The sequence below is a fragment of the Dreissena polymorpha genome, chromosome 4, assembly GCF_020536995.1.
Source record: "Dreissena polymorpha isolate Duluth1 chromosome 4, UMN_Dpol_1.0, whole genome shotgun sequence".
Taxonomy (NCBI): domain Eukaryota; kingdom Metazoa; phylum Mollusca; class Bivalvia; order Myida; family Dreissenidae; genus Dreissena; species Dreissena polymorpha.
In genome coordinates this window covers 68,611,257-68,638,453 of record NC_068358.1, presented here as the reverse complement: position 1 = coordinate 68,638,453, position 27,197 = coordinate 68,611,257, and the positions used below count along the sequence as shown (strand labels likewise).

The 27,197-nt window shown below is 34.0% G+C and overlaps 2 protein-coding genes across 2 annotated transcripts; both read right to left on the bottom strand.

Annotated features, from left to right (window-relative positions):
- Nucleotides 1–1,461: 1,461 nt before the first annotated feature.
- On the bottom strand, nucleotides 1,462–4,422 carry LOC127878491 (glutamic acid-rich protein-like). Its single transcript, XM_052425019.1, has 2 exons — nucleotides 4,305–4,422; nucleotides 1,462–2,165 (listed from the first exon to the last, which is right to left on the bottom strand). The coding sequence occupies exons 1-2, from the start codon at nucleotides 4,420–4,422 to the stop codon at nucleotides 1,711–1,713; spliced, it is 573 nt and encodes a 190-aa protein (XP_052280979.1). The 3' UTR covers nucleotides 1,462–1,710.
- A 9,125-nt stretch (nucleotides 4,423–13,547) lies between these two features.
- On the bottom strand, nucleotides 13,548–23,649 carry LOC127879523 (fructose-1,6-bisphosphatase 1-like). Its single transcript, XM_052426419.1, has 7 exons — nucleotides 23,228–23,649; nucleotides 22,754–22,916; nucleotides 21,553–21,645; nucleotides 19,956–20,096; nucleotides 18,441–18,578; nucleotides 16,931–17,047; nucleotides 13,548–14,828 (listed from the first exon to the last, which is right to left on the bottom strand). Exons 1-7 carry the CDS (start codon nucleotides 23,407–23,409, stop codon nucleotides 14,640–14,642), a joined length of 1,023 nt encoding a protein of 340 aa, XP_052282379.1. The 5' UTR covers nucleotides 23,410–23,649; the 3' UTR covers nucleotides 13,548–14,639.
- Nucleotides 23,650–27,197: the final 3,548 nt, after the last annotated feature.

The following is a 27,197-nucleotide window of genomic DNA, read 5'->3' as shown; positions in this document are numbered from 1 at the left end:
GGGAAAGAAATGTATAAAAACATATCGGTAAATGTCACTTGTCTTGTTTTTTGAGACAATACCACCGAAATAGTATAGTACCCATGATAAAAGGGAAATCGTTTGATTATCTAGCCACACATGTGTGGTGTACGCGGTCAGTCTGACTGAAAATCTGTCCTGCAAGTCATAATAGGCTACCGACATTTGCCGGTTTACTATAAATAACACAGTGTTTTCAATTTTCGATAGGAAAGTATCGGGGTTTGATGTTCCATTTAAAATACGCAATAGGATTTTTAAAGACCCACGCCATGCGATCATGGGTTGTTTTGTAAAGGAAAGCGTAGCCCATGACCAGGGCTCGTATCAACCAACCGATTCTTAGACTTAAGAATAAAAAATACAATACAATTTTAACCAAGAAAAATATGCTCAGTATTTAAATATATACATGCTACCTTTGATGATAATACCATGAACAAAACATTCTACATGTAGAGTGATGTAAGAGGAAGTGGTTAATGCCAAGTTTGATGCAGAATTTATGTAATTCTTGAATATTCCAATTTCAAGACTACTCTTCATTCTTAGACTTAAAGCCACACACCTTGAAATGAAATACATGTTAATCAATACATATAGATGCAATTTGAAAGTGTACCAAATTGTCATTATTTCCATAGCCTAGTTAGCAAGTAATTTATTATTTTTCAAACGGTACCGCTTTTATAACCGAAAGTAGGATTTCTATACGTATACGTCCATTTCGACAAACGCGATTATTTTTAAGTTTTAACGGCAAAAAAGACGGATTTCTACCTTGTAACCACCAGATATATTATAATCGGCATAGATAAAATAGTTTTCTTATTTATACTTAAATTAGCTATGCCAAATAAGTTGTGTGGCTGCCTAATAATTGTTTGGCGAATACGAGCCCCGACTGCGCAAGTACGCATATGTCATAAGATCAATATTCTACCTTTATTTCAAAGTCAGGATATACGTCGAATATCTTTGTTAAAGATATTTCTTGTTTACGACACTTCTTTGTCTGGCTGGGTTACATTATTTCAATGTATATTGTTTTGAACTTTGATCGTTTAATTCTAATAATTCTTCACATTTTATTATTTGAAGGTATTTGGTGTCTATGGACTGGGGCTTTAAGGTTCAAATATGGAGCAAATATCGTGCACCTCCCTTTCATTTCTATCATTATCATTCCATATGATTGTTAATACGGAAATGCTAAATACGCTAAAGTAAACAACAACTTATTTTGATTGCTTATATATACTTATGATGTTCAAATTATTTAGTGCATGTAGTTAAGCACTTTCAGGCGTGTAGCTTTATACGTAGCAAGCTAAGTGTGTTATAACAATAGTATATTAGCATATTCTGGCTTCATATATAAAGCGTGTATAATGTGAAAAATAATTGCTTACGGCTTAGAGACAGATAACAAAGACATGCTGTAAAATAGTTTTATTGCAACTAGCAAAAAGACTCGTTTGTGGCGTATCAGTGAACTAAAAACTCATTGACATTTTAACATGAATAGCATAGTTATGTAATATTATTAATGTTTAAACAAGTTATATCTTTATAAAGAGAAGCAATTCAATATATCATTCATAGCTTCTATGATCATCCAACTGATAAGAAGTTAAGCAATTCTTTCAACCTCTTCATTTTTTCAACTTCCCTTCCACGTTCACTTTATTATCTGCTTTCCTCTTCGATTTCTTCTTCGCTTTCGTCTTCGCTTTCATCTTCGCTTTCATCATCGCTTTCTTCTTTAATCGCTTCCTCGATTTCATCTTCGCTTTCTTCTACGCTCTCTTCCTCGCTTCCATCTTCATTTTCTTCCTCGCTTTCTTCTTCGCTTTCATCTTTGCTTTCTTCTTCGCTTTCTTCTTCGCTCTCTTCCTCGCTTTCATCTTCACTTTCTTCCTCGCTTTTTTCTTCACTTTCTTCTTCGCTTTCTTCCTCGTCTTCTTCTTCACTTTCTTCCTCGCTTTCTTTTTCACTTTCTTCTTCACTTTCTTCTTCACTTTCTTCTTTGCTTTCTTCCTCGTTGTCTTCTTCACTTTCGGCATCGCTATCTTCTTCACTTTCTGCTTCGCTTTCTTCTTCGCTTTCGTCTTCGCTTTCATGTCTTGCATGTAGGCGGAGATCTAAATGCAATTAATACATGTGTGATATCATTAGAAACTGTTTATGAGGTCGTATAATTAAATAATTATAATTAATTAATATGATACATGTCTGGGGTTTATAGAAAAAAATAAGTGATTAAAAATCGATAATTCATAGGTGTTACTACCAATTCAAAAATAACAGTGAAAACTAACGAAATTTGTCTCTCTTTTACTTTGAAATGACGTCGTTTTTTAACATCATATTGTTATTATTTCAGAGAAATTCGCCTGCTACACTCTTAAACAACGTAATAAGAAGCATTTTATTAAAAGATAGTTTGCTGATTCGTCTATATATAAATATCGAAAACCACGTTACTATAATAATAAACTGTTTTGTATTTTTTTATCATTTTTATCATTTATTTCTCACATTTCTTTACAATATAGTATACATCGATAATAACCATAAAACGGAATACATACGACAGTGTTTGAAAAAATATACCTTTTTGTACTTTAACATGTCAAATATTTAGCGATTCGTGAATACATTTTAAACAATGTTAACAAAGAACTTTGTGATTTATCGCAAAACATAAAATTAATAATTTATTTTTACGAAACAAAGAAGGTTTTTATCTAGAAAAATAAAAGGAAATGAAAATATTTTACTGGTAAATCATTTTTATAAAGGTTTTTATAGTATCTTACTTCGGCTTCCAAGATTTCATCTTTCGTTTTAAGTGTTTTACCATTTTCGAAAAGTGTATTAATTGCCTTTCTTTCGGCGTTTTTCTTCTCTCGGTTTGCAAAATAATCTGTGTTATGTTCATTGTTTTCTATTTTGATAGCTTTAGCTCTTAGAATTGAACCATTTATTTTGTTTCATAAATTTGTTATAGTTTCTGTTGTTTTTTTTTATATTAATTTTGAAAGCTCATCGTTATTGTTATTATTATAATAATTATTATTATCATTATTTTTTTTATTATTATTATTATTATTATTATTATTATTATTATTATTATTATTATTATTATTATTATTGGTGTATTGGTTTTGTTTATTTTTGTAAGATGTGTATTTAATGGTTTCATTTCGAACGGTACCTTTAATAATTTCCCAAACTGTATTTGACTTTGAGTCTGGGTTAGCATTTACCACATCGTTTATGTTTTTCTTAATCTTTTCTTGATATTCAATAGATCTATCTAATAAAATAGAGTTGTTTAATTTAAAATAACCTGGGCCTTTTTCTAAAAGAGATTCGTTAATTGATAAATATACTAGAGAACTGTTTTGTATATTTATATTGATAATAAGTGCCTGAAACACGGTATTATGTTAATTTTGATGAGACATCAAACTTGGAACGGACATCGTTTTTACGGTTTTCTTAAACAAAACTTTTCTTTTCATGTTCTGAATGTTTGTTGTTGTTGTTTTTTTGTAATAATATGTCTGTATTTGAAGTATAATAGGCATTTTTCCATGATGTGTTTGTTTTTTATCATCTCGACAGTATTTTATATTACTTCACCATTCACGCATGCACACGGTTTCTTTGTTTTTTTGACAATTAAAGCTAATCCAAACATGCATCCACTTATGTATTGATGTCATTCATATGACGACATTATTTATGCACGCGTATATTTTACTAATAATTGTCAAAATAAATAAATTTAACGTTCATGCTAAAAAATGCCCGCAGATAAATCAAATAAATATGTTTACTACGCGCAACTAAGTTCCGATTCTACAAGACGTTTATTAAGACATTCTTGATCGCTTGATTTCTTGTTTCATATACTAAGTAGTAATGAAATCATAATTATAATCAATCTCAACTCCAAGTTTAAGCCACGCGTGGTCTCTTATATGTGATGATGTATGTGTAAATGGACTGCCTTATTTTAATGTTTTAGTAAATAAACAAATCATCCGACTGTTCAATCCCTGCATACAAAAAGCAGGTAAAAATATTGTTTAATCGGTTAACTATTGCTGCTCAAAATATTCATATATCGCATATAGTTGTTACAAAACGGGTGTGTTTAAATTAAAAATATATTAATTTAAAAGTTAATTTATCATTACAAATAAATCATAAATAAATCATCAGTAAATCTGTTATATTTTAAATGAAAAACACAAACTGCAGCAACGTACCAGCAACTTTCTCCAGAATTCGTTTCTTCAGAAGATTACCAGCGGGCTCCTCTACGGGCTTGCATTCCGCCAGAAAGGGGAACAGAACGAGTCCCAAAAATACCAGGATAGCCTTCATAGTTGTGTTTTTAAGTCTCGACTAATAGTGATGACAAAGGTTTGGATACGCCCGTTATATAGCCCACCCGCCAGAGCGGGGGTGTACTAATGACCCGTATTACTTGCGATTTACTTTTTCGTCATTTGTTTCGTTTTCTTTCAATCATGTCTTAATTGGGCTGTCAAATAGTAGGACATGACAGAGGCCCGACTTCAGTTTTAAATGAATCTTACGAAATGTTTGCAAGAATGCCGTTTATGTATTTCATCTGTTTTATGGCATTTTTAAACAAATGCCCTTTTTCAATCAATCATTGTCTCAGTTATTTCCTTCGTGTCATACGGGTCCGTTTGGTCCATGACCTTTTCTTTACCACTAAGGACAATACATAAATAATATTTTATGCACACATAAAAAAGTATGTGATTGTTCGCCTTTAAGTCTAATTATAGATATTAAATCACGTGACCTATCCAACCAATAATAATCTATCCCAGCCTAGCTATGTTATTAACCAATCGGCTCAATTCATAAGATCACGTGAGCCCTTTGGCCAATCAATATTGATCTCGGCCATTATGCGCTCGAATTTCTACTTGCAGCTGCTAGTACATTTAATAGTGTTTATTTTCAATACCAATCTCCACCCCTTCTCCGCCTAGAACGGAATTGTTGGTTTTTATGTGTATTTTTTATGTATTATTTTCATTTGGTCTCATGATACCTTACATGTGTTTTTATGATACTTACATGTGTTTTTATGAGATGTTCTTTTGCTACATGTCTTCTTATTACTGTTCGTGTATACCTTTTTGGGTGTGTTTTACCGCCCATTATGCCATTCAGTAAAATATGTTTTCTGTTTTTCATCTTTGTTATGGCATTTAAAAATAAATGCCCTTCTTCAATCAGTTATTTCCTTCATGTCATACGAGTCCGTCCGGTCCATGACCTTTTCTTTACCACTAAGGACAAAACATAAAAATGCATATCGGATATAGCACAGTTTGCGTCTCCTGTTAATTGCTTGAAGGATAAAGCATGCTCTGCTTTGCCTTCTCTCGTCATCTGCGTATGCAAGCATAAACCACGCGACTACCCGGTAAATAAAGTATCCTATTATAGGCGCAAAATTGTAAATCCCTAGCAAAAGTTTGTACACTGATAAACCAAATTAACCTGGAAATGTTAAAAGAAAGCCGTTAGAGGCTGAAAACTGATGACAAAAGTGAAATATCACTTATTTCTTATTTATTTAGAAAAGTTGCAAGTTACATACATACGTGTGCACACTTAGAACTGGTTAACCATCTTCCCATAAAATATGTGAGTAGGTTATCTAAATGACGTTTTATGACTGAAATATTGTTCAATCAGCCAGCCACGTACGTCCTGATTACTCGATCAAATGCACAACAACCTGGCACACTATGCACTACGATAAATATACATGTATTATGTGAACTACATATCTAGCAAAACAAGCAATATTTACAAACACAATGTGCTCTATGGAATAACTATGAACACCATGAAGTGTTTACCCGCCGCGAAATCGCCCCTGTCCATTTTAATAAAGGAAAATACGCTAGGAAATATTTTTTAAATTCTTAGTCTTATCCGGACGAAAAAAAATATTCATAAAGCTTAATGTACTTAATCAACTTATACAACACTCACTATGAATTCACTTATTTTGCACTATGTACATACATATGACTCACCAGGAAAACTACCGGTATAACATATTGCAATACGTTATAACGCAGTACATGTATGTTTATAAATGTGTGCTTTTTGTCCTAGTATGTACGATAAATGAATAAGAGCCCAATGTGCTGTTGAAAATACCATAATCTACCAACCTCCACGCAGAGTTGTCGTTCCTTGCTCTCACATACAATCTCTGTCAACACAAGAAAATCCTACCAGATTTGGTAGGATTTTACTTATTTGTTGTTTAAGTATTATATTATGAAAAGTAATATCATTTTCTTTTATATTTTGAAAATATTGTATAAGTTTAGGTTCATAATATAAAAAAATTACCTAAATTATTAAAAGTAAATATAACAACAGTTAAATTATTGTACCATGTTGCTAGGTTATCATCACGTGGTTGGTTATAAAGTAAAGATTTGATCTGGTTACATTCAAATTTATGCGCGGAGGTTAATAATCTACATGCATGCTTTGCAACGTAATATTTAAATTCTTATATAACAATTTTTTGTGAATCGTAGGTCAGTGTCGTATTGCGACAAGTGTGTAGCGATATTTTACATATAATTTTCATTATTTGACGTTATTACGGTGTCGGTACATACTGGGTATGATATGAAGACGAAACGCACTGATGTATTTTGTTGGTCATGCAAATGTGGATTTTTTACAATAATTCTTTAATGGGCCTCATTTGTCAAAAAGTAAATTTAAATTCGTTCATTCTCCACTTTTCCCAATCTGAATAGATTAACCCACATTAAGCCATCTCGTATTTAACCCATCAACAAGTTAACCCATCCAGTATTTACCTGCTTAAGCCTGATGTATCGATACCCTCAGTAGGCTGAACATACGATTTGGAAAAATCGTATAATATATATAATCTATTATAGCCTATGCCTGTCCAGCAAACAGTTCCTTCGTTTCCTGGAGATTTAATTCATGAATCCTGTCTGATCGCTGTCAAGTAGGTCACACGAATTGTTTATCGGGTTATTTCTTAAAATTTGACCAAGCATGTGTAGAAATATAACAAGATATATACATTATATAGATAAATACAGAAAGGAAATTCATTTCTGCGTTAAATAAGACCGGGTTCATGAAAATCGCTGCAAAATTGATGAAGTAATGGCTGTTCCCCCCTGTTTTCGGGTGATTTCGAGTTGAATACCTTGTTATATATATATATATATATATATATATATATATATATATATATATATATAAATATATATATATATATATATATATATATATATATATATATATATATATATATATATATATATATATTCACACATATCGCCAGTTAAGGGGTCTCTGATTTAGAAATCTGTCATGGGGTTCCCACTTTAAATACATGTATATCCATACCCTTTTTATCCGATATTAACACAAATTAAGGTATATAGGGGTACCTAATATAGTATTATATATAAATACGTCATTTATTTAACGTCTCATACATGGAAATATATAGCAACATTAATTACGAGGTATACAAAATTTCAATTTAAGACGTGTTTGTGGTTTTCGATATAAGACCTTATTGTGACATTTTATTGCATTACCTCCCCTACACCCCCCCTCATTGTAATTAAAGGTGCCTAGAACGCGGGGTTGCATACAGACCTCCGTTTTTAATATTGACCCCTTAAGTATAGTCTGAAAACTACCGAGACCTATATATAGTGAAAAATTTGTTTTTGCAGAATATTGGTTGTTCGTTATAATACGATTATTTATCATTCAAAATGATGTTTTCACTAATTAATATCATAGCCACACGCTAACCACCTGTGATTGAAACTGGGACATTATTACATTATTAGAAACCAAAGAAGGTGAAATTTATTTTATCTTATCGACTTATAAGACGAATATCATTTTATACTTGAATGTCCGTTTCATTTCGAAGAAATACATACCAACATATTTCTCAAAAAGACAATGTATGCATGTATGTATGTATTAATCTTTTAGTAACAATAAAGAAACGTTTAGGAAGTTAGACATTCACCGTAAAATATGTTATTATAAGAAGCTTGTTATATTAAATTTCATGAAACTCAACGTTTGTAAATGCAGTTTATGTAAAGTTTATTATGAAATGAATGTATGTGTTACAACTGATTTCACTTAAAGTGTTTTATATGCCAATTCAGTATACTAGTATTATATATTTTTATACCACACTAATTCATATACTATCCTCTACTAGAATATACACGCAAGCGTGCGCATGTACGCACGCACGCACACACACAAGCATGCACACTTTCCCACTCAAGCAGATTATCACATTCATTGTTAATCGTTTTTATATATATATATAATTTGCTTTTATTTATCGGCACTGTGAATACAAGCTTCAAACCAGCGACGACTAGCAAGAACGGCTTTTGTTCGAGCCCAATTAGCAAGATTTGTAGACATCAAGTGCATATGGCGCTAACCACACAAAGCAACAATGTATACCATTATGTGCACAAGACCTTAAACATCATGAGGACAATTCATTTTGAGAGATAGTGATCGACCAAGCTTGACCGTAAACAATTATCTACCGAAAATCTTTAAGGGGCCTTTCCACGTTTTGGTAAATTGACAAAAAAAAATTAAAAAGTTGTTTCAGATTCGCAAATTTTCGTTTAAGTTATGATATTTGTGAGAAAAAAGAAATACTGAACATTTACCATGCTCTAAAATAGCCTTTACATGCATCTTTTGACTATTTAAAAACCTGAAAATTATAAGGCGTTGCAACGCGAAACAATTGAATAATTTGGAGAGTTCTGTCGTTGTCGTTATATTTTGTGAAACTACGAGGATCGCTTATATAAAGTATAAAATACATCCATAATTGTATGAGCACGGATGGCCGAGTGGTCTAAGTGGTAGACTTTTACTCCAGGATTCCATGGGTAAGTGGTTCGAGCTCTGTTGAGAGTTACTTTTTTTACTGGAGGCCTTTAGATCCAATGTTTACATTTATCAATATAAAGCATTTAATGACAAACTTCAATAGATGCCGCAATATGTGAAATGGCCCCTTTAAAGCTGCTTAAAATTTGTTCGTGCAAGGTATAAGTATACAAATAAAAGGCTTATCTGCAAAAAAACTCAAACCATTAAAGCGACAATTTAACGGTTAATAAAAGTGCATGGTTTTATTCTAGTGCAAACCATAAAAAGAAATTTAATGCAATTTGAAATTGCGGAATTTCGAATAAAGCTTTTCAGCATTTATTGATTTCAAATGTATAAACCCTAAATTTAATTATTTACAAAAGATGCTATAAGAACAAAAAAATAATATAATTAGTTTGTATGTAAAAGTATTTCATCGAAAGTCTGAATATTGAATCAAGTTTAATTTATAAAAAAAAATAAAAAATTATGTGTTGCGATGTCAAGCTCCACATCCATCGAAAAACGTGGGAATCAGCTATCGCAATATGTAGAAAACTTCAAACGTAATTTATCCTAAGGATTTGGCCCTCGTTTTGGACGTAGACTTATGTTTGAAGAGATAACAAAATCGCAATTAATAAAGAAGTCCACTGCAACACGTTGTTATATACTGTATTACTGTATAAAACTAAATCATGTTCTGCTATCAATAACTCTATTTGTATAGTTAAAAAGATTTTGTGGTATCAATTATTCTAGACGTAAAACTTGTTGAGTTCCGTATTACAAAAATTTCTGGCGGTTTGACATGTATATGCCCTTCCCCCTCCTATGACATTGAAGGAATATTAAATTGGTCAGTACTTATATTATTTCTTAATATAAAGAATTCGAATAAATGTATACATAAAATCGCATTTGTGATATTAAGAAAATACATTAATCTACAACAAAGTACTCATTGATATCAATAAATGCATTTGTTTTTTCCCCAATAAATTCGATAAAAAGTGGTCTGACGAAACACGAAAACTTCGAGAAACATAATGGATAAAGCGTCTGAACACCCTTCAGCCACTCGGAATAATAAAAAACGACGCATATACAAAAAGCAAAACTGAATGTACAAAAAACTTGCAGGTTTTATCATTTCTTCGTTATACGCACATAATATGCATCCCGGGCACCAATCTATAATGCACAGTTTCAATCAACAAAACGCCGCTTCCCGGCCGCAATCTATAACAATACAATTTTCCAACTATGCATTCGCACTGACGGATTGTGAACATATCTATAGTTGGCGGCCCGTGAAGAAGAAGTAGAGTCGAACGCGCTAGTAAAGAAGAAATTTACTTGTAACATTGTTTAAAAAAGTTCATTCATATGCATACTTATTCCTCATTGTTCTTGCCTCGTCGTAAGATCCAGTGTTTTAGACAGTATATTCGTTGGCGTTGCATTATATTTTTCAATCACATATACAGATGTATACAAATTAAGACAATACAAAAACTGTAAATACGATAATTGCAAGCTTTATTCTACGGAATACCGTTAGGGCCATCATGGTTACACATTTAAATCCAGATGGCGACAATGCGATAGTACGATGGCGACAATGCGATAGTACGATGGCGACAATGCGATAGTACGATGGCGACAATGCGACAACGCGATAGTACGATGGCGACAATGCGATAGTACGATGGCGACAATGCGACAACGCGATAGTACGATGGCGACAATTCGATAGTCATATCGTACTGTCGCCGTCATATCATCGCATTGTCGCCATCGAACTATCGCGTTATCGTACTGTCGTCATCGTTTTATCGCATTGTCCCCATCGTACTATTGCACTGTCGCCATCGTATTGTCGCACTGTCGCATTGTCGTCCTCGTACTGTCGCATTGTCGTCTATCGCCTTCCGGTACACATTCGGACATCGTATTTTTTCCTAGATGGAACCACTTTTAAAAAATACTTTACAGTTCGGCATATAGTTTGTCACAGATCGGGTTTTAGTCTTATTTCATTATAACTGTAACCTCTTTCAAAGTACATCTTTATAAAGGCATCCATTTTGTTTCTGCAATATCGAATTGTCGCCCTCTGGATTTTAGTTTGTAACCCACGATGGCCCTAACGGTTTTCCGTATTATACGGCAATATTTGATACACGTTTTATCCGTTTTATGTGTTAAGCGTTTCAGAGTACTCGAAAGACGCTTCCGCCATCGCTATTTCCCGCATCCGTGAACTCCGTATGCGTTGTCTGGTGTGCTTAGTGGCCACTTATAATACCCCATAGTTTGTAAGCAACCTTAAATTGTTACCGAGGAATAATCATAATTTATTTATGCATTTGTTAATTATCAATTTATTCAGCAGCAAAAACTCATATTTTAAGAAATGGTCTATTTCAAATAAAGACTTCAAGTGACCGATTATTATTGAAACGTGTTATTGTAAAGCATTCGGTCCAAGAATGTTTTCAATTTATCGAAGCTGTATCGTGCTGTCCTGATCATAGACACACTCACACCCACAAGGACATTATACATAAAAATGGTGTTTATATTCACACCCATACAACCTTTTTCTTAAATTTGAGAAAACGCCAATTGATAAAGACTAAAATATACACAAACATCAAGTAAAGCATTTTATACATGATGATTATCTTTTAAATGCAGATTGATATATTGAGAGATTATAATTCTGACCTCAAACATGATCGTGTTCAATTTAAATCACTATCAGGGGCGTAGCTAGCATTTTTTGAGCTGTAAGCCCGGATATGATAAATAAAAAGGTTGGGTCCGGGAATCCTCCCCCGGAAATTTTTTAAATCCTATAACGCCTGTGGTGAGATTTAAAGCATATCTAGACAAATAATAAGATAAGAAAATATAAGACTTTGGCCTGTTTTTCTTTGATATTTTACTGTTTTATCTCAATGTCAGGGAACTAAATTTTGTTTATGTTCGGCATCAAGTGACCGAACCGACCCGGATACAGTCAATGGATCGGGATACGGGGGCAAGTGCTCCATTTTAAATTAAACATCATTCGGAATGTTTCTTAAAAATCCAACGATAATCGATTACAACTTACTGTAATGTTGAAAGGGAGACAAGAAGATCTACATGTAGATCTATGTAAACTTGAAACAGCAAGTCACGTGAAAAGTAGCGAGCTAGAATCTATGCACATAGAAAGAAGTAGAGTTGATAATTGGAAGAAATGTCATTTGAACACAGAATCCATTGTATGAAGATTATGTCTATATAAAATGCAGATTTCTAACACCTCATCCCCTCAGGGTCAACATTTTAATGCGTTTTTTCGAAGTTGAAGCATGTTTTATTTTTTTCATTAAACAAAAAGTGTAGGCCCGTGCCAGCTGTGCCTAATAGCAGCTACGCCCCTGACCATAACTTCTTATACGTATGTATTTGTAAAGCAAATGCAACATTTTGCTTGGTCTTAATAAGCTTGACAGACACGCGCTGGATTTGGAGACGACGTAATACATATTGCGTCATGAGAATAGGTAGATTTTAAAATCACAGATTCTGAATTCGTTGAGCGGAGTTGATATTATGATTATGCTATTTTGACAAACAAATCGCCGTCTTATAATCTTCATTAAATTAAGTCAAAATGTATGTTGCCAATATTTCGAATAGTTTAAAGAACACATTCGAAAACGTGCGTATTTTGTCTCCTAAGCGAGAATTGTTGCATGTTACAACTTGCAAACTGTATGAATATTATTTCACAACCCTGCTGTAAATATTCACATACGCTACCTCAACGGTGAAGTCATCTATGCATACAACGCATATCTACTATCATGCAGAATATCTAATACGAGAGTTGTGGCAAAATATACAGCGAAAGCCAGGGACTGTGTCGCTTTCCTCAAAACACACCATATGACACTATACCATTTATATAAATCAGCTGACGCCTGTCAAGGGGTCAGTTTTGACCCCAGAGGCACGATTGAAACAAAGTTTATAGATGAGTTTTATACGATGTTAAATATAAACGAACAGTCTATAAAACCTCTAACAAATGTGATTTCAGAGATTTTTGAAATTGTCATTTATAAAACCCATCTGTGTCTCTGAGGCCAACGTAATCAACGAACCAACACAAGTTGAGCAAACAGAGGACAACATAAATACACGCACGTTTATTTTATTTTTTAAACATGCCATCGGTACCACTTAACCACCAGCGTTGGCCACACTACCCAAACCATGGGTCTATGCCACCTGAGCCTTAGCAAAATCTAGGGGCATGATGGAATGATTGTCAACGACCCTTCAGGGAGTGCTACACTGATGTTGATAAATAAGTGGGTAGTTTTTTTTTATTAAGGTAGTAACCATTTTAGATCTTACAGATAGTAATGTGTGGTATTTAAAAAATGGAACTGCAGATAATGTAGACCCCATATTAATAAAAGAGAACATGGAAACAAATCTAACCCTTATTTTTATTCCGCATAATGAGCACTAAATAACTGCTCCCGTAACTACATGTACAGCAAATAATGTAACTAACATGTCGCTTTTTAAGGACAATACATAAAATGAAAATGGACCATAATTTTGATATAGAAATGGGCACACATACTAAGACATTCATTCAATATTGTTTATGTCCTTATCATGAGTAGAAACTGGTTAAAATGTCAACATTACATGAATTCATGTGAACATTTCTTTACACACAGAAAATATAACTACAATAAGAATGGGACAAACAAGAAGCCCAACATGGCACTAGTTAACACACACAAGGTTATTTTTTTTTATAGATTTTAAAGCCATTTTGCTATAATTTAAAGCTCTTTGCCCCCTTGGTGTGACCAATTTTAGCCAAGGGGCATGATTTGAAAAAAAGTCAAATAATACATAAGAGAATATTAAGAAAAGTACACCTTTTTTTAAATCTGGTTACATACATATGAAAAAGACCAAAACAGTTTGTGAGAAATTTGATAAAACTCTGACTAGTGTCTAAGATGTTCTTTGAACCAAATTGTTAACCACACACACAGCATGAGGGACACAGTTTGACTCGCAATAAAAGATTCCAAACGGCTTTACACAAAATATTAGCTCAGGTGATCAATGAACGAAGAAATCTTAAACCAATATTTTAAAAACTTGACATTTATATACATGAATTTCAAAAACAAACATACTTATCAAGATTTCAGGGAATTACTCAAAAACTGTATGTATTTTATTCAAACAAGAAGGAACAATACTACTTACTAATTAAATGTAAAATATATGTGCTAATTGATAAATAATCATCAGTTGAAATCCATAAAATGATAAAGCATTTGTAAGGCTTTTCATCCATAATTGAGCAAAATCATGTATTCCAAACATAACATTTCAACTACATGTATCTTTCAAAATCAAAAGCCTATAGTCGTAGTGGTATTGTGTTCAATTTTGTGTCTAGAGATCCCGCATTCAAACCCCAGAGCAAGCACTTTTTTATTTACATTTTTTAATCTGTGAACAATTCTTTTTAAAGACCTCATTCACACACAGCAAGTTTATTTTTGATATTTTTTGTATGTGTCAATCACATCTTGCACATCATCGCGAGATCCCAGGTAACAAGGACAGCGTTGGTGGATGTCGGTAGGCACGATGTCGAGGCAGCGCTGGGTGCCAGTGGTTGCCATGCCCCCCGCCTGCTCCACCAGGAACGCCATCGGGGCCACCTCGTACAGCAGACGCAACTGCAACCACATAACAACCAAATGGGCCTCTTTCTGGGAAAACAGGTCATATTGCAGGTGTGTTAAGTGTCATCCCAGATTATCCACTTTTATGGTATTTTAGTTTACAGGAAGTCTGTTTTAAGCAAAAAAAATGTACACTGAAAGTGCTGTCCCTGATAAGGCTGTGCCCATTGCACTACCTAGTTTAATCTGGGACAACACTTTACACACATGCATAAAGCCCAGTTTTCCCAAACCAGATCCAAATAAAAATATTGGTAGACTGACAGGTCAGTTTCAACAGCTTTGTATTACAGGCTTAAACCAATGCAAATATTTTCTTAGCAAGCTGAAAATCAAATTGAAATCAATCATTAATAGAGGAATGCAATATAAGGGGATAAACGCTTAACTTTCACCTATTTGATGAAATTCTGCTTCTTAATGAAGACTGATTATGATGACAACAGACAACAACTGGGCCAGTTTTCACCAAACAAGTCTTATACTTAAGTATACAAAAATAAATTCTATAAACAGTTATGTTCTTATACTGGTTAGCGACCCATTTTCGCCCGGAAATGGAGCTTTTTACAGCCTTACAAGTGTTTTATGAGATTGATTTTACTGAAACTTGGCAGAAATAATGTTTAACAACTAACATCAATTCTAGTATTACTTTTTTATGAAAATTTTACAAATGTAACAGAGAACTGTCACTTTAAAAACACCCCTATATTTACCTAGAACATGCTTGGAACTGTACCAATTATTCGCCCACCTAATAAAAACAAGGTTTTCTTAAAATCCAGTTGCTCTTTTATTGCATAATGACATTTGATGCATACACAGTCTGTGTTTGTGAAATTTCCATTGAACCTAGTGCAAACAAACTGAAAAGAAGTTTCGATAAGTACTTGGTACTGGTCAGCAAGTATTTCTTAGTTGAAATTTAGGTGTTTTTTTTCAACAACTTTCTAAATAATACAAAGTATTATTTTTTATTTACTGATACATCCTGGGTTTGTCATCTTCAAGCAAAATATTTTTGATAGGCGCATGCGTATGTACGAGGGCCGTATATGGGGTCATTAAAGGGAGGTAATTTTCCACTGTACAGAAGTATTTACCCGACATTTATATAAATTAGGTATTTGGAAATAAATAAGTTTTAATAAAACTTTTCTTAACATTATTTAACGTTAAAATGACGTAAATACATTAATTTGATGGTGCAATATGTCATCTTCTGCTTATTTTAAATAGACTTATAACTTGTTTTCAAATATCAGTGCAAGAAATAACCATGTTTATTTATAGATCTTTGATCAAACAAAACTTTTCTTTTTCAAGGGAGAAAATCCAATTTATGGATTTATAGTGTTGAATGGGATTTCTGTTTTCTATTTCTTTAAAATGTTTACAAGGTACATTTTGCAAGCAATTCAGATATATAAAAACATCAAATTGTGTAGTTTTAATGTTAAAAACTATAATTTAAATCATGTGTGCATATTAAACACATTAGATTCTGGTAAAATAAGTGATTGTTAGAAATAATTTAGACCTGCAGTAGACGAACGAAAATACCAAGCACACAGGTCGGGTTTCAGTAAGGGATTTCTTCTGAGCATGAGTGTGCTATTAATATCCCCTGCGAAGTCACATTACATTGCGACGAAATTTGTAAACATCGCAATTGTCTCTTTATAACACCAGAATTTTAAAGAATTGCTGATGTCAACTTCAATGAAACAAGCGTCTGTAAATCTGTGACAAAGATAATCGTGATAAAGCGTTACAATGACTGGTTTTAAAGGGGTGGGCGAATAATAGGTATCGGCGAATAATAGGTCGCTAACCAGTAGTATAATACAGTTCAATATGACATGGATTTTAAAACTACACAATTTTTATTTTGGAACAAATTATTTGAACATAATATATTTAAATTCTTTATTCTTAAGTCTAAGAAAATGTTAGTGAATACATGCCATGGTCCTGCTAAGGTGAGTTAAAAACTAAGGAATAGTTTTTTTAATGGTTTGAGACATTTCCCAGCAATTGTGGACATGTCTATTAGCATATTTATCAATACCAGCATGTTTCTTTTAGCATACCTTGCCCTTGGGGCTGTCAGAAGTGGCTGGGTACATGAATATGCCTCCATACATGATAGTACGATGTACATCAGCAACCATAGAACCAATGTAGCGTGCACCATATGCCTTGCCGTTCTGTAATATAGTATTAAAACAGTAAACTAACATGTAATGAGTACTACATTTGCATTGTGATAAAGTCAGTTTTCATAAACGATTGTGCAAACAAAGTTTCATGTAAAAAATAACATTTAAGATAATAAAAATAATAATAAACAGGTTCGTTTTTTATTTCAATATTTGTACTGGTATTTCCCAACTTGTATTTTGATGCTTACTGTGTTTATCTTGCTTCATAGTCATACAAAACCTTGACAAAATGTTTATGTTTTAGCACGATGCGGACGGCGGACACGATGACGGACACGACAAGCTGGCTATGACAATACCTCGAGTTTTCTCCGAAAACAGCCGAGCTAATAACATTCTATCAAGAATGAGTAATAAATGTTGCCTGTTCAATGATAACAAGGTATTACTAAGCATTGAACTATTGACAAAACTTGTTGACACATTCAGATTAATATGGCCTCTAGAATGGTAACAAGCTTAAAGTTGCGAAAGTTAGACGCACAACACACACCAACTGACAAATGCTAAACTAACAAGGGCTGTTTGTAAAACATGCATGCCCCCCATATGGGCTGTCAGTTGTAGTGGCAGCCATTGTGTGAATACGTTTTTTGTCACTGTGACCTTGACCTTTGACCTAGTGACCTGAAAATCAATAGGGGTCATCTGCCAGTCATGATCAATGTACCTATAAAGTTTCATGATCCTAGGCGTAAGCATTCTTGAGTAATCATCCGGAAACCATTTTACAATTTCAAGTCACTGTGACCTTGACCGTTGACCTAGTGACCTGAAAATCAATAGGGTTCATCTGCCAGTCTTTATCAATGTACCTATGAAGTTTCATGATCCTAGGCGTAAGCATTCTTGAGTTATCATCCTGTAACCATTACTGATTCGAGTCACTGTGACCTTGACCTTTGACCTAGTGATCTGAAAATCAATAGGGATCATCTGCCAGTCATGATCAATTTACCTATGAAGTTTCATGATCCTAGGCCTAAGCGTTCTTGAGTTGTCATCCGGAAACCATCTGGTGGACGGACCGACAGACGGACTGACCGACATGTGCAAAACAATACACCCCCTCTTGTTCGAAGGGGGGCATAAAAATAAAAATATACAAAAAACATATAAGCACACATACCTGGTATGCTCTATTTGCTTGTTTTGCTGTCCATAACTCATATTTAGTGTAGAATTGTAAACTTTTTAAGAATTAACTATTGCAACCGTACCAAACCGGACCCAACCCAACTATTACAGTACCTGACTCTAAAAAACATTTTTACATGTTGCATACCCTTTTTTCTAGAAACTTAAAAGTATTTTCTTAAAAAAAAATTGATTATTAAATTTGCTTTAGTGCTTAGTTTATAAAGGGTAGGTAACAAACTGTTGGGTATTTCTTGCTCTTGATGTACTCCTTAGTTGGTTTGTCCCAGAGAGCTTCATATCCCTCATTCAGCGAGTAGATCTTGCCTCGATGAGGGATTCTCAAGTTCCTCGCAGTCAGCAAGAACTCGCCAATGGCCTAAGTAACATCAGACATTCTTCATTGGTAAAACATACATGGACGCGTTACATATTATTACCAATACAAATGTTTCTTTACAGAAAATAAGGAAATTATATTTTTTTAAACTAACTACTACCGGTAATTTTCAAACAAGGGCTGTTTGTAAAACATGCATGCCCCCCATATGGGCTGTCCGTTGTAGTGGCAGCCATTGTGTGAATACGATTTTTGTCACTGTGACCTTGACCTTTGACCTAGTGACCTGAAAATCAATAGGGGTCATCTGCTTGCACGATCAATGTACCTATGAAGTGTCATGATCCTAGGCAAAAGCGTTCTTGAGTCATCATCCGAAAATCATTTTACTATTTTGGTCACCGTGACCTTGACCTTGTGACCTCAAAACCAATAGGGGTAATCTGCAAGTCATGATCAATCTACCTATGAAGTTTCATGATCCTAGGCGTATGCGTTCTTGAGTTAACATCCGAAAACCATTTTACTATTTCGGGTCACCGTGACCTTGACCTTTGACCTAGTGACCTCAAAATCAATAGGGGTCATCTGCGAGTCATGATCAATCTACCCATGAAGTTTCATGATCCTAGGCGTATGCGTTCTTGAGTTATCATCCGAAAACCATTTTACTATTTCGGGTCACCGTGACCTTGACCTTTGACCTAGTGACCTCAAAATCAATAGGGGTCATCTGCAAGTCATGATCAATCTACCCATGAAGTTTCATGATCCTAGGCGTATGCGTTCTTGAGTTATCATTCAAAACCATTTTACTATTTCTGGTCACCGTGACCTTGACCTTTGACCTAGTGACCTCAAAATCAATAGGGGTCATCTGCGAGTCATGATAAATGTACCTATGAAGTTTCATGATCCTAGGCCCAAGCGTTCTTGAGTTATCGTCTGACAACCACCTGGTGGACGGACCGACCGACAGACCGACCAACATGAGCAAAGCAATATACCCCCTCTTCTTCGAAGGGGGGCATAAAAATAGAACACAGATTCCTATCATACTAAACACATAAATCAGTGATGACAGAAACTGAATGAAAAAACAGAAAGAAATTGCAATCATAGCTACATAAGTTTTTGAGAAAACGGACAACCAAATAAAACTTACAAAGAGAAATTACTTTGCACGCAATGAAGCAAGGATTGTAAATCATGTGCCCTCTTTCTGAGTATAACATTATTATTATTATGTATTTTTGAAGTATTTATCTTTAAGGGTTCTCAACCGTATGCTTTGGGTAAAAACAAAACACACACAGATAGGCAGCCCAAAATAATATATGATTCCAGAACACTCCCAACTAAAGTTGCATAGTGATACATTGTACTAAATAACTGCATACTCAAGGAATCACATACTGGGTCTAGCATAAAGCCATTGACTCCATGTCCAGTTGAGAGAACAATCATACAGGCGCTGCCATAGAGGGCGTAACCAGCGGCAACCAACTTGTTGCCTGGCAGCAGCACATCTTTCTCTGACACCTCTACACCGTCTTCCTATAACACACCATACGATATAGGTCTCGGTGTTAAAATCAGAGCTATCTTTTTTAAACGTATATGACTATTTTCAAATTTGGCAGAGAAATCATTATAAAAAATGCTCTGACCAAATTTTATGAAGACTAACGGATGAAGGATTAAAAACTTGACTCCTAGCATGTTAACAAAATTACTCTTTAATTTGACTTTGTGACTACATGTAAGTTTTTACCTAACGACTACGTCACCCAGATACCCACTTGGATATCAATGGGATTTATTATGAAGATTATACATTAAATGTAGAGTATAGAGTATAAACAAAATAGATGACGGATGATGGACAAAAGGTGATAACAAAAGAACATTTCCTCAACATTTAGTAATAAAAGTGGCTCTATAGTAAAAACAAGCTTTTTTCTATGCTTTGACCATGTGACCTAGCTTTTAGGAGTACATGACCCAGATTCAAACTCAGCCTATATTTTGACAAGATAAAAAAATTGTAAAAAAAGTTTTTATCAAGTCATAATTGTGGCCTTATTAGTATCAACAATATCTTTTATAAAATTTGACCAGGTGATCTGGTTCTTGGACCAAAGTGACCCACATTGGAATTAGTTCAAGATATTGTCAAGTAAAAATTCTGACCAAGTTTCATCAAGATTGAGTCGTTAATAAAGCTTTTAGAGTAGATCTAGTAACAGTAAGAGTTGGACATAATTTTATGTGACACAAATTTAACTTAGCCTAGGTATAGTTGAGATAAACATAATTACCAAGTTTCTGCAAGATTGGATAAAAATATGGCTTTAAGAGCTGATTACAAGGTTTTCTTAGATCTGATAGTTTTAAGACGTTTGGTTGGTAAATACTTCTGGGGAAAGTGCATTGTTTGTCTAGCCCACAAAAAGATATAAACCCCAATTGTTTGCATTTACCATTCAATGGCATTAATCCAAGTTGTGATCATTTAATTTTTTGTGTTGGTGTTCTGTAATAAAAGTAGTAGATAAGAACAAAAATTTCTCTTCTAATAAGAGTGTTTGGTCTTTCAACATCAGCTATATTAACCTGCTAAACCATTTTTGTACATAAATGATTGCTATTTAACTTGGCCTTAATATAATATCATCAAGTTCTATCAAGATTGAAAAAATAATGTGTCCTCTATAGTGGCAACAAGCTAAAAGTGTATGAGACACGCGCCAAAAAGCCAAACGCCGGTCATAGACTGACCACCTGGTGCTCAAGTGAGCTGAAAAGGTAGAAATGAATAATGACCGACGTGTTTTTATATTGATAAGACTGTCAACACTTAATTGTCCATAAATAAAACAGTACTGATATGTGTTAGATAACAACACCTGTAAAATACTGTTAGAATAGGATTGAAATAACCTGCTTTGACACTCCATAACAGTAACAATTCAGTCATTTTGTATACAACCAACAGGAGAAGAGCACATACATGTCGATATACGCCAAAGATTGTTCCAATGGACACTAGACAGTCAATGTTTGAAGAGCCATCCAGAGGGTCAAACACCACCATGTACTTGCCCTGTAAGCAACATTCAACACTGCAATCACAATGTTTTTGCTAAATAAACAACAATAAACAAAACATTGTTCATAAGTTTTTTTATGAAATGATATAGGTTATCATGTAAAAAGTTATGAAAGTAGAGTTGTGTACCATCAGCATTAAATTTACCAATTGCAACAACAAAAAATCAAAGAAAACTCCTCAAATCAGTGTGAATTTTAAATGAATAGTATGTCACTATGTGGTATCTTTAAATATTGCTTAATATTTTACAAGTGGCACATGACAGAAATAAAATAATTTTTTAAGGATTTTGTACTAAGATATTTCTTGAAGTCTACATGTGTACTAACCATGTGAGCGGCCAGTTTTTATCAAGGGTAAGTATTTGAACAAACATAGCTGACCACTGTATAAGGTTACAAAAATATATAACTTTCTCCTGAGCATTTATTTTTCAGAGAAGACAATGTTGAATTTTGTTTACCTAAATAAGTTCATATAAATAATGCAGGGTCAATGTTTTGAGCAATTCAAAATATTTAAACAATTGTTAATTGATTAATGAGGATAATAATAATGGCAAGATATTGAACTTATCAAAGCAAATATATTTAAAACTAATCTTGTTCCATAATTGCATCGGAATGTATTCAATTGATATAAGACAGGTTATGTTAATAAGAATTACACAGCTTGTAGTGAACAAGGTTATTAAATGAGGTCATGCGGCATTGCCTTGTGCTCGACTTAAGACCAGGAAACAGAAACAAGAAGCATAACAAAATGGCTGCAAAAACATATGTTAGCAGAGAAAGACGTACAATAAAAAAAATATTGAGAACAGTATGGCACAAAATAATAACGTCTGTTGTACACCTTTTCTTGAGGTACATGTATATATATACATTAATGTGATATACCAAAGCATTTGGTCAAAGTATTTATGTTGCTTTAAATTCAAGTAAATCACAGCAAAAAATATGACAAGTGGAAAAGAATTTGAGTTGCATAAGTATAAAAGACTTAAAGTATGTCAAAATAATACTAATAAGTATAAGCGGTCGGTACTTCAATGATTTTACATTAGACATTAATTCATGGCAGCATTATTGTGAAGTACCTGTTGATCTGGTTCAACTATGATTGCCTTCTCATTTTCTTCTGAGACCATGATACAGGTGAGGAAGGAAGACTTAAACATGTTGATAAACAGATCATTGGCCAGCACATCCAGTTTCTTCTGCTCATCTCCTGTCGTGTTGGTTGTGCCAGAAATGCCATACCTGAGCAGTGAACACAACTCATGACATACGCAGCAAAGTATTTGACTAAACTATGAGGCCTTTTTCCCTTTTTTTCATCCAAACAAATGATAACCAGGTTACTTCATGTCTCAGTTTCAGAAGGGCACTTTTTTCTAGATGTACACTAGAGTACATTTCATGAATAAGCGACCCTTTGAGCTGTCTTCTAAAACGAATTTGTGTCCAACACTGTTATTCCAATGATCAATATGATTCTGATTATTCAATTGCGCTTTTGGTTATTTAAATGAAAGCATAAATGTTGTGATAACAGTTATAAGATAGCTTACAGTTTATGGATTCCTGCTTTCCTTACTGCTGAAGAAACTGCTTTAACCGCCGTCTGCAGAGCATTGATCAGCGCCGTGAAATCTCCAGTTGCATTTGGTAATTTTCTCTGTTCTTCCAGAAGAAATCGTGTCAGTGTAATTGGACAGGTATCAATAGGCGAGTTTTGAGCGTCTGAAGCCATGTTTTAACGTGGGCCTAATTGTATACCGCAAAAACCTTGAATCAAAGCTTGATTCCTGAAAGTCAACTTGTTTACTTCTGTCGTCCCGAATTAAGGACGCGTGGTCTATAAAAGACGTTTACGTCTATATGTTGCAAATGTGACTTGTTTTGATTGACACACACCTCAAACGACCTTCACCCTTTTGCGATTTTTGTGAATGCGTTTTTCTAATCACAGTCATTCTACCGGGTTCTACCAGGGGGCGCACTTTAGTGTCTTCCTGTTGTTGTTGTTGTTTCGGGAAGTTCTTTTTCCAATTGATCGGATGGCCATAGACGAGGCCTTAGACCACGATAGTTAAAAAGGCCTAATATGAAATAAGGCAAAGCCTTAAAGCGAGCTCGAATAATGTTTAATAGAAGAAACTTTAATAATGAAGATAATATTTGAATTAAGTTATTAAAGGCACTTCCTAGCAGAAGAACGTGGAGTTCGTAAAGACTGGTATAAAACAAAATAAGGAAAAGTAATGAACTTTTAATTATTTTGTTTATCAGCAATTAAGAAACAAACGGGCCTTATAAAAGGGTTTCATGTGACCTGATGAACTGAACTGTTAGCCCAAAACCCCGCCCAAAACAGATTGTCACCCTATCAGTTGCCAGCCTTGCAACCACATGTTTACCTACGAAGGTCAGATCGGTATTCAAACCCGAAACCACCCATGAGCCATCTAATGATACCGGCCTGGGTTGCTCTACCAAATAAGCTATCTGACCTTTTTGAAAAATATATAGGTAAACTGCAATGCTGTATAATAGCATGATTACCTTGCTTAGGAAAATTAAAAGTTTCGCGGGGTGGAATGAGTGGGGAGATCAAATCAAATTGAAAGCAGATTCTTTCTGTGCTTTAGTAAATGGTAACCATAATGCTCGCATAATTTATTTTTTTCGTGGCCACTCGATAAGCTCCCTTAAATAGTAGAACTTCATTTCCCGTGACTATGATATTAAAAAGGTGAAAAGAGCAAACAACTGCAGTTTGTCGGACATCCCCACCTATAGCTGAAATAAAATAGAATAACATAAAGCCCTCTTCTGTATTTACAAACTTCTTTGTATTTAATTTTAATCGGAACATAATTATACGATTGCATAAGATAGCGTTCAATTCATTTTGAAGAGCCTTCAGCGCTTTGATGTTATATTATGAAATGTATTACGTAGTAAATCGTGTGACGTCATTTCTGTGACGAAAAACAAAAGTTTTATTTAAACTATCTGGAATTTAAGGACATGTTGGGCGAGGTGTTTCTTAACATTAAAGTATTTGTTTAAAGCATCGAACGAATGCAAAAAACGTATTTCGGATTGCGTGTTTATCATGCATAAATGTAAACTTCGATGAGAATACCATACAATAGTGTGCCTGTGATTTAAACTAAGTTTCGATAAAGACATGGAAGGATAGAAGTGGAAGTGCATATCGTTGATTTAAGTTGTCAACTTTATTGTTATAAACAATGGATTAACGATGTTATTAAGGTAAGCGTGACGTTTATCCTAAATTAAGCGTTTTTTTTATAAACTCTTGTAAGTCACTTATTGATTGTTGCTAATGGCAATCCTCGCCGCTAATCGTTTCTTTAACGCGTCGGACAAATTTCCGTGCACAATGATAATTATACATAGTATTATGTCATATCTCTTTGAAAAACCACACGCTGCACAAAATGCAGTGATTTGTATTGATTGTATTTAAACAGAATAATTTCGTCTTGGTAGTTTATTGTCACAACCTGACATGCATACAGTAACATAGCCGCTAAAGACTCCGCCCACCAGTTCATTTACTTTTTTCTTGAGATAATTAAATAAATTGGCATACTTTTTATTTTTTATCGAAAAGAAAAACAACGTGAAATGATGATTTCAAAAACGAATTTTTTATATATTTTTTTTTTAAACAAGGGAATTCAAATGCTAAATTTGGCGATGACGTCATCGAACGGGGAACTCCCGGAATGAAGACAACTAACGTTTTACACGAAGAATTCTGATGCGTTATTTGAAATATAGTCACAATAAATACAGAAAAGAATTTTAGAATATTTAAAAGCCGTAAATTTGATCATTTTTATATATTTTATCATTATGATCAATCAGGAGACGCCGGTTATTTACTTCGAAGATTTCCAGTTCCGGTTTCCAGTTCGGATATCCGGTTTGGATATTGCGCGCGCAGATACCAAACTTTTCAAAACAACAACATGTATAGATATACAGTCAAATACCTGTACAGTCAAATACTCATGTTACCGCAAAGCTCTCTCTTCGAGCTCGCTTTAATTTAAGTGAAATTTTATACTGAAGAATTGCTTAGAACTAAATATTATATTTACGATAATTAACGCATTAGAAATATGTATACATTAGAATAATAAAAATAACCACTATTTCAAATGTTCGGTCGCACGTGACCACATTCCATGTGTTTTGCACGTGGCACAGAAAATTGCAGAAGTGATTGGAAAAATTAATCTTACAATGTATCTCAATTAAGGCCGGTCGCTCACGACAACTTAAATTTAAACTTTTAACATATTTTGTGTCTGCTTGAAATACGAAGATTATTGCGTCCTTCTGCTACTTCTGCTGCATCATGTAATAAAAAACATTGCTTGTAGCGGCCAGTAACACGTGATCTTAGTTGTTCTGCATTTTGAACATGGATGGGTACCTTACCATGATATTATATTTGAATATTTAATTCCTTAGTCGAACAAAAATCAAATATTAAATTTATAATATAATGTTATTAATTAGTTGAATTCATAGCAGTCTTCACGATAGTTCATTTGATCCACTTAGCCATTCGGGCTACTGGAATGGTGAAGACAAGTATCCCAGCAGCAAAATTACTAGCCCAAAGAAAAGTTGTTAAAATATACACCCTGCTAAAGGGTTTCATCTTTCAATAGCGGATATTAATCTATTAAAAAGTGAAATTGTATCCAGGGTATGTTAACTGTAAAGCCTATTGCAAAAACAATTGCAACGCAATATAACAAGTCAAGATAATTAGATGTCCTTTATTAATCATAACTCTTTAACATGTGATAAACAACTTCTTCGTTCATCTCATCATCACTTCAGTGGGTTTTTTTCGGCGTAAGCTGTAATAAGCCAGATTTTCACCCTGACTTGACCTTTGTAAGTGTCCAATAATACTCAAATAAAAGTTCCCGCGGCTAGGTACGAATGAATACACTTCATTTATTCCATTGGCTGATTTGAGTATAACACCAGATCATTGGAAACATATCCGCGTCTTTGTAACACTGTTTTACTGCATGAAACAATTTTATCTCTAATGAAAAGGCTCAATAAATAGAACAGTTTTACAATCAATTTTCGACATAAATACAGTTTGTGCGTTCACCTTTTATTTTCAGAGAATTACCAGCGCAAAAGCGTTTATACTAAAGGCTATGTTGTCATATTTAGTACTTACTTGCATTGCATTTCAACCCGCGAGGTTTCGGGTCAATTCGCGGCCATTTGTGAAAGTCAGAGTTTATATACAGTTCATCACCGGAGTTCGCAGAAGGGGTTGCGATCATTGTGTTACACTGGTCTTACTGACAATAACGTATTGACTGTAATGCATTGCATTCCAATCCGCAAGGTATCAAGGTCAGTTTGCGGTCAGTTGCAGAAATCTTTATATAAACGCCGTCTCGTAAACTTTGTGCACTTGAAGTCTGTTTTGATAAGAAAGATACTAAATAAAGATATTCGGCG

Coding starts and splice junctions, on each gene's coding strand:
- LOC127878491 (XM_052425019.1), bottom strand. CDS start 4,422: ATGAAGGCTATCCTGGTATTTTTGGGACTCGTTCTGTTCCCCTTTCTG. Junction 2,166..4,304: donor AATTCTGGAGAAAGTTGCTG/GTACGTTGCTGC, acceptor AATTGCATTTAG/ATCTCCGCCTACATGCAAGA.
- LOC127879523 (XM_052426419.1), bottom strand. CDS start 23,409: ATGGCTTCAGACGCTCAAAACTCGCCTATTGATACCTGTCCAATTACA. Junction 21,646..22,753: donor TAGTTGAACCAGATCAACAG/GTACTTCACAAT, acceptor TGTTGCTTACAG/GGCAAGTACATGGTGGTGTT. Junction 14,829..16,930: donor CTGACAGCCCCAAGGGCAAG/GTATGCTAAAAG, acceptor ATGTGGTTGCAG/TTGCGTCTGCTGTACGAGGT.